Here is a 6903-nt window from a genome sequence, read left to right as displayed (position 1 = left end):
TTCCGGCCCCGGGGGCGGGACCAACAAGCTCGACCCCACCCACCAGCAATCGGCCAATCCCGTCCCAACCTGCGGCGACACGCCCCGCGCAGCCCGGCCAATAGAAGGCCCACCCCAGCTACTGAGGAGCCGTGGAGGGGGAGGCTGTCCAGGGCCCCGGGCAGCCAGGCCAGCAACCTCCAACTATGTTGGGTCAGAGAGGACAAGCCTGCCCCATAGCCAGGTGCCCCCGGATCCTCAGACCAGCCCTGGGGGGAGCTGACTTTCATGAAGTGTGAGGCTGAAGTTGAGAGGAAAATGGACTAGTGTGGCCGAAACCGGTTTGGCTCAGTGGATAGAGCGTCGGCCTGCCGACTGAAGAGTCCAGGGTTCAATTCCGGTCGGGGGCATGTGCCTGGGTTGCGGGCACATCCCCAGTAGGGGTCGTGCAGGAGGCAGCTGATCGATGTTTCTAACTCTCTATCTCTCTCCCTTCCTCTCTGTAAAAAATCAATAAAATATATTTTAAAAAAAAATAAGAAAATGGAGTAGTATGGCGGGACCCTGTGGCGGGTGTGCGTGCGTACCCCCCACGCATCCTCCCCCTTCTTTCCCCGGAAATAACAACACATTCAGAATGATCAGAAGCAGCTGCCTTTAATTGGCTGGCACAGGACAGCAGGGCCCTCAGCTCGCAGCCAGAAGGCCTGACAGCTAGTACATGGTAGATTTTTGCAGTAACCAGAGTCAGGAGATGGGCACTGGTGAAGAAGGGTTGGGCACCCAGCCACCTGATACCAATGAGCTCTCTGCCACATCCGGGACACAGTGGGTGGGACGCTGAGAGGGAGCCAAAGTTCAGAACCAGGAGCCAACAAAACGGCATGGGAGGTGATTCAGGTAAGGCTAGAGAGAGAGGAAGGCGCATTGTCAGTAAATGCTTCACAGAGCACACCTCACCCTCCACTCTCAAGGTGCCTGCCTCCAACCTCACCCCAGGCCCTTTGTTCCAGCTTAGCCTGAAGAACCATATTCAAAGCCCCTTCCAGGTCCCAGTGATCCCTTGAGTTACAATCCAATGTAGAACTCTCAATGTTTAAAAAGTAAAAGTAGCTCCTTCCCTGTTCAGATGGGTCAATAATTTATCCAGCCCAGCCGGCCTGGCTCAGTGTTTGAGTGTTGACCAAGGAACCAGGAAGTCACGGGTCTGATTCCCAGTCAGGGCACATGCCTGGGTTGTGGGCTAGATCCCCAGTGTGGGGAGTGTGGAAGGCAGCTGATCAGTGATTCTCTCTCATCATTGATGTTCCTCTCTCCCTCTCCCTGAAATCAATGAAAATATGTTTAAAAAATAATTTATTCAAACTGTTAGTGGTCTTAGGTTGGATCCTCAAGGGTCAAGTCCAACAGACATGAAAGGAACAAGGGGGCTCAGACAGGGGAAGGGATGTGCCTAAGCCACAAATCCCCCAGTGGCAGAGCGCAGGCCAGAACTTTCTTCCTGCAAGCGATAATCATGTGCATGATTATAAAAATGAAGTACATATTTCTAGTGGCCTGACACCTTTATTTTAAGGTCTCACAGGCACCTCAAATTCAGTGAGTTCAAAACCAAAGGAGAACAATGAGTTTTGTCTCTTCTTTCCAATACCCATTTCTTTATCTTATCAAACTGCAATGCTGACCAGTGCTGCTGACTACATAACTTTAATAACAATTTCTGAAGTTTCACCATTAAATACAACATTTGCTATAATTTTTCAGTAGGTACCAATAATCAGGTTACAGAAATTTCTGTTCTTAGGTTACTAAGAGTTTTTTTGTTCTTTAGTTAAATGATTAATGGTGTAAGTACTGTCTTTTTCTTATGAAAGTCTGTTTCAAAAGGGCAGGGAGTGTATATTTTATTTATCATCACATCACTACTGTCTGGCACATAACAGGTGCTTAAAAAAAGCTGTTTAACAAATGACAGAACCACTGGTCCCACTTTCCTGTTCAGACCCTTCCCACTGCTCTCTAGGGCTGACAGCACACAGTCTGTCAGTGGGTCTCCAAACTGTCCCATCACAATCACACAGGGAAGCTTATTAAAATAACCACACATGGTTGGGCCCCACTCCAGACTGAGGGAAGATGCCAGGAATCTATGTAAACAATCATCCAACACAGACCAAAGGTCAAAATCATAGGTCTATAATCAAAACTTCTTGACATGGGGGAGGGAGATTGGGGGCCTAGTTGAAAAAGGTAAAGGGATTAAAAAGTACAAATTGGCAGTTAAAAAATAGTCATAGGGATGTAAAGTACAGTATAGGGAGTTAATAATATTGTAATAACTATGTACCAGTCCTTCTGGGAGAGTCACTTCCTTGTTATATAAATGTCTAACACTATGTTGTATACCTAAAACTAATATAATATTGAGTGTCGACTCTAATTGGAAAAAAAAAAAAAGACTTGACATGGGCATTCAGTCCCCAACACTCTTGGAATAAAAGTTTTCCCCTTCATACTCTTCTGTGTGTCTGTTTAATGTGCTTCTCCACTCTATCTATGCATATTCAATTATACTCATTCCACACTATGTTGTATACCTAAAACTAATATAATATTGAGTGTCGACTCTAATTGGAAAAAAAAAAAAGACTTGACATGGGCATTCAGTCCCCAACACTCTTGGAATAAAAGTTTTCCCCTTCATACTCTTCTGTGTGTCTGTTTAATGTGCTTCTCCACTCTATCTATGCATATTCAATTACCTACTCATTCCTTAAAGCCCAGACTAAATGAACTGTCCTTTCTGGATCCCAAAAAGTGTCTCTTAGAGCTTGCCAAGCCACTTCCGGCACCTTTTATTTCCTCTTTGAAGATAGCTAAGAGTATGTGTGGCCACTACAACTTTTCTCATCTGCTACACTGTGAGCCCCTCAGAGGCAGAAGTAGCACTAAGTTGCCTATCCCACATGAAGCCTTGTCTTTAGGGCTCAATGAACATTAGGAGAATGAATAAATGAAGAAGGGAGAATGAAGGGAAATATTGCCCGCTGCGAGTGCTATAACTGGGCACTCGACCCGCTTTGCAGTTTCTATTCTCATAAAGACGCCTGTGCTAGTTGGGTGTAGCATATCCTGGGAAGGATCCTCAATGGGGAATAAGAGAGAAGGAGCCCGAATATCCAGCACCTGCTGCTCTTCCAAAGAAAGAAGAGATTCTAGAGATTCACACCCCTGAATGTCCAGGGTTGCGGCCCAAGAACCCACTTTAAAAAACAAACAAACACAAAAACCCAGGTGACTGTGCTTGTGATGCAATCCCCACCCCCAAGTCCATTAGGCACCTAAGGTCTCCTCAGTTCCTAAGGGCAGCCCCCCCTCCTTCCCTCAGTAAACAGCTCTTTTCTGTATCAGTCTGCCGGCTGGGGCACCGATACACAGGCAGATACAAACTACATGTGGTGAGTGATAAAATAAGACAGACCAGAGGGAAGCTTTGCCCAGAGAGAAGATACACTGAACCAAGTCTTCAAAGACAGGGATGAGCAGATACTCAGGCAATGCTTGCAGCTGTACCCTATGACAGCCCGGCATTGTGAAGGTGTGCCCTCACACGCAAGTAGAACCCACAGGTATGAATACAGTGTGGCTCCCATTATAGGTGATCTCCTTCCCCTACCTTCAAAGGGCAGAAGAGAGACCCAGATACCTGTCAATGAGTGAATCCCGCATGCTGGTAGCAATGGTGCTAGGCTGGGCTTCATTCAGCTTAAAGACACTCTCCACCACTGAAAGCTCTGTGCTGGTTGTGTCCAGGCCACAGAAGGCACACCAGTCGTTCACCACCATCCCAGCAGCGATGACCTCGCTGCCCCGGTTCACAGTGCCCGCCTGTAAATGATAGCTCAATATGGATCATAACATCAATAATCAAAGTTTCTCCCAACCCTGATGAGAACTCCCCCCAAACCCTGCTCCCTGGCCTGCAGCCCAATCCCAACCTGTGATGGGTAATAAGCCCAATAATGCAGGACAAAGGGATCTGATTCAGTCGGAGGCAGAGAACAAGAATGCTTACCACAAGGGGGACCTGAAGGAGAGAGGACAGTTCATCCTGGTCTTCAATTGAAGTCTTGGGATGTACCAGCCCTCCCTGATTGCTGAAGACACAGTAGCTTCCTACTAACACCTGGTCAGCCACAGTCTGTCTGAAGACTTCCACTTTGAGCACATCAGCCAGGATTTCTTCTGTCTCCTGTCAGTCAGAGGTACCGTGCTCAGCGCCCAGGGCTTGCAAGTCAAAGAATCCAGGGTCCTCCATGCCAAGAACCACACAGGACTTAACGCCCTAAACCCCCCATTCCTCTCCTACATAGCTGCATGTGAAAGCTTGATCCAGAAAAAGGAGGGGATACAGCTTGGAGCACAGTTGAGGCCAGCTATGGAGCCCCTAATATCCATGCATACCATGAACAGCCAGGGACTGCTCTCCATACCACCCTTTAATGCACACTCAAGGTTCAAGTGTCAATCATCTCTCCTGGGCCTGGCTAGTTCCTAATTCTGAAGGATTAATACCCTCTCCAGCTTCTTTCTTATACTGACCACACCATGGAAGGTCTCTATTATCACTATTCCAATGAGTAACTAAAATGTGAGACCACAGGTATAAAAAGAAACCATAAGAGATACCCCTACTTCCTGCCTGACAGGTAAGAATGGTGACTAGCCATTTACTAGGCTAGTACTGTGACTCTTGGACCACGCTAGGCTGCCTTACCCTGTCCAGATCTGGGTGGACCAAGGCCACATAGTCATTGCAGGTGGTGACATTGCCCAGGGCTGAGAGCCGCTCCTCCACCCGCCGGATCTGCACTGAGTCTGGGAGGCAGTTTCTAATATGTTGTAGCTCCTGGTCAGTAGTGTTGTTGGGCACCAGGAGACCGTGTCTGTTCCCTGGAAAGATCCAAATTGCGGGGTGGAACAAGGAAAGACCATGAATACACAGATACCTGATGAGCTCTGGAAGCTGAGGATACAACCCCGCCCAATTAATTAGCTTTCCCAGGAAAGCTTTAGGCCAACTCCAGCCCTCTAACCAGTTGATCCATACAACACTAAGAGAGATCAGGAGTCCTACTGGGCAACCCGAGACAGCCTAGGAGTCTGTCCCAACACACACTACCTACTTTGACAATACCAAGCAGGGGGACCTGGACTAGCAGGAAGTGTTCTTGGCATTAGTTATATATTTTGCCACTTAAAAGATAACACCACACACCTATTAGAATAGCTAAAATTTTCAAAAGAACATCAATACCAAGTGTTGGCAAATATATGGAGCAACCAATAGGAGTGTAAATTGTTTAACCACTTCAGATAATTATCTGGCATCATATACTAAACTGAATATTCACATACCCTGTGACCCAGCCATTTTCTCCTAGGTATTACATAATCAATACATGTACTCACTAAAAGATATAGCAGCACTATTTATAACAGACCAAACTGAAAACTACCCAAATGCCCACTGTCAGTAGAATGGATAAATACATTGTGATATACTTACATAAAACATACTATACTATACAGAAACGAGAATGAACAAATTATAATTATGTTGTAACAACAATGACTAAACCTCTGCCTCTCTCTACAAGGGCACAATTCTGTGAACTTCTTAATTCTCAGTTGTTACCATTATAATATAAAATAAAACAGCAATGGTCAGGCTCAATTCTCCCTAGTCACATCAGAACTTCAAGTTCTGAAGGCATGGTTAGGAGTAAGAGTGTTTTGCCTTCGTTAGAAAATACTGCCCTGGCCAGTGTAGCGTACTTAGTTGGCTAGTGTCATGTTGTAAAATCAAAAGGTTGCGGGATTGATTCCGAATTAGGGCACATGCCCAGGTTGCAGGTTCAATCCACAGTCAGAGTGGGTGTAGGAGGCAACCAATTGATGTTTCCCTCTCTCGCTCAAAAAAAAAAATAAAAAATAAAAAAAAAGAAAAAAGAAAATACTCAAAGGCTAGTATCATCAGGATTATGATTTTAAAAAATTAAAGGGACAAACTCCTATATGAGCAGAACTAGAAATAAGGGGTGGCAGTAAACAGAGATTCAGCTCAAAGACAGTCAATGGTGCTGAGGGGTAGGATAGGGACGCCACTCAGAGACATGGGGATTTAAGATTTAAGTAACTGAACTGGTTGCCCCAGAATCTTAGCTTTTTAGAAATCTTAGAAAAAGCAATTGACCCAGAGTCAGCAACAGGGGAGAAGTCTGATCTTGCCTCACTCCAGGTGTGGCACCTGGTGAGTCACTTCGGTTCTGTAAGTTTCAGCTTTCTCATCAGTCGAATGAAGCCAATAATCCCTACCTCCCAGGGCAGTGATGGCGAACCTCTGACATGCGTGTCAGAGGTGACACGCGAACGCATTTTTTTGGTTGATTTTTGTTAAATGGCATTTAAATACATAAAATCAATTACCAAAAGTATAAATCTTTGTTTTACTATGGTTGCAAAGATCAAAAAATTTCTATATGTGACCCGGCACCAGAGTTTAGTTAGGGTTTTTCCAAATGCTGACACGCCGAGCTCAAAAGGTTCGCCATCACTGTCCCAGGGTCTTCGTGAAGAAGGTATGCGAACAAGGGTTAAGAGTGAAAACACTGAATGCTACTTGTTGTGACTACAACCCGGAAGCCTTCTCCAGAGGCAGGCCTGCCCGCAGAGCCCGCCATGGAGGAACGCCTGGAACCCCTGGGCCACCCGGGGCCCCTCCAGGGCCAGAAGGAAAGGTGCTGGGAGGCTCCGCGCCCTCCGGCGTCCGCCCCGCTTACCCACACACATCCGCCCGATGATGCGGCAGCCGGCGATGGAGGCGTGCACCACGGGGATGGTCTCGGCGAGCTCGCCCTCGAA

General features: G+C 46.6%; 1 protein-coding gene across 1 annotated transcript in view; it reads right to left on the bottom strand.

Annotated features, from left to right (window-relative positions):
- Nucleotides 1-615: 615 nt before the first annotated feature.
- Nucleotides 616-6903, bottom strand: part of EIF6 (eukaryotic translation initiation factor 6) — a 7091-nt gene continuing 803 nt past the window's right edge. The window contains exons 2-6 of the mRNA XM_006764622.2: nt 6822-6897; nt 4757-4932; nt 4055-4231; nt 3686-3867; nt 616-885 (exon numbers count right to left, since the gene is read on the bottom strand). Of these exons, the coding sequence (XP_006764685.1) occupies nt 876-885; nt 3686-3867; nt 4055-4231; nt 4757-4932; nt 6822-6897 (621 nt within the window). The 3' untranslated portion in view covers nt 616-875. The remainder of the gene's footprint in view (nt 886-3685; nt 3868-4054; nt 4232-4756; nt 4933-6821; nt 6898-6903) is intronic.

Source organism: Myotis davidii, unplaced genomic scaffold (assembly GCF_000327345.1).
Source record: "Myotis davidii unplaced genomic scaffold, ASM32734v1 scaffold38, whole genome shotgun sequence".
Lineage (NCBI taxonomy): Eukaryota > Metazoa > Chordata > Mammalia > Chiroptera > Vespertilionidae > Myotis > Myotis davidii.
The sequence above is the reverse complement of the archived record's forward strand: the minus strand, read 5'-3'. Positions and strand labels throughout refer to the sequence as shown.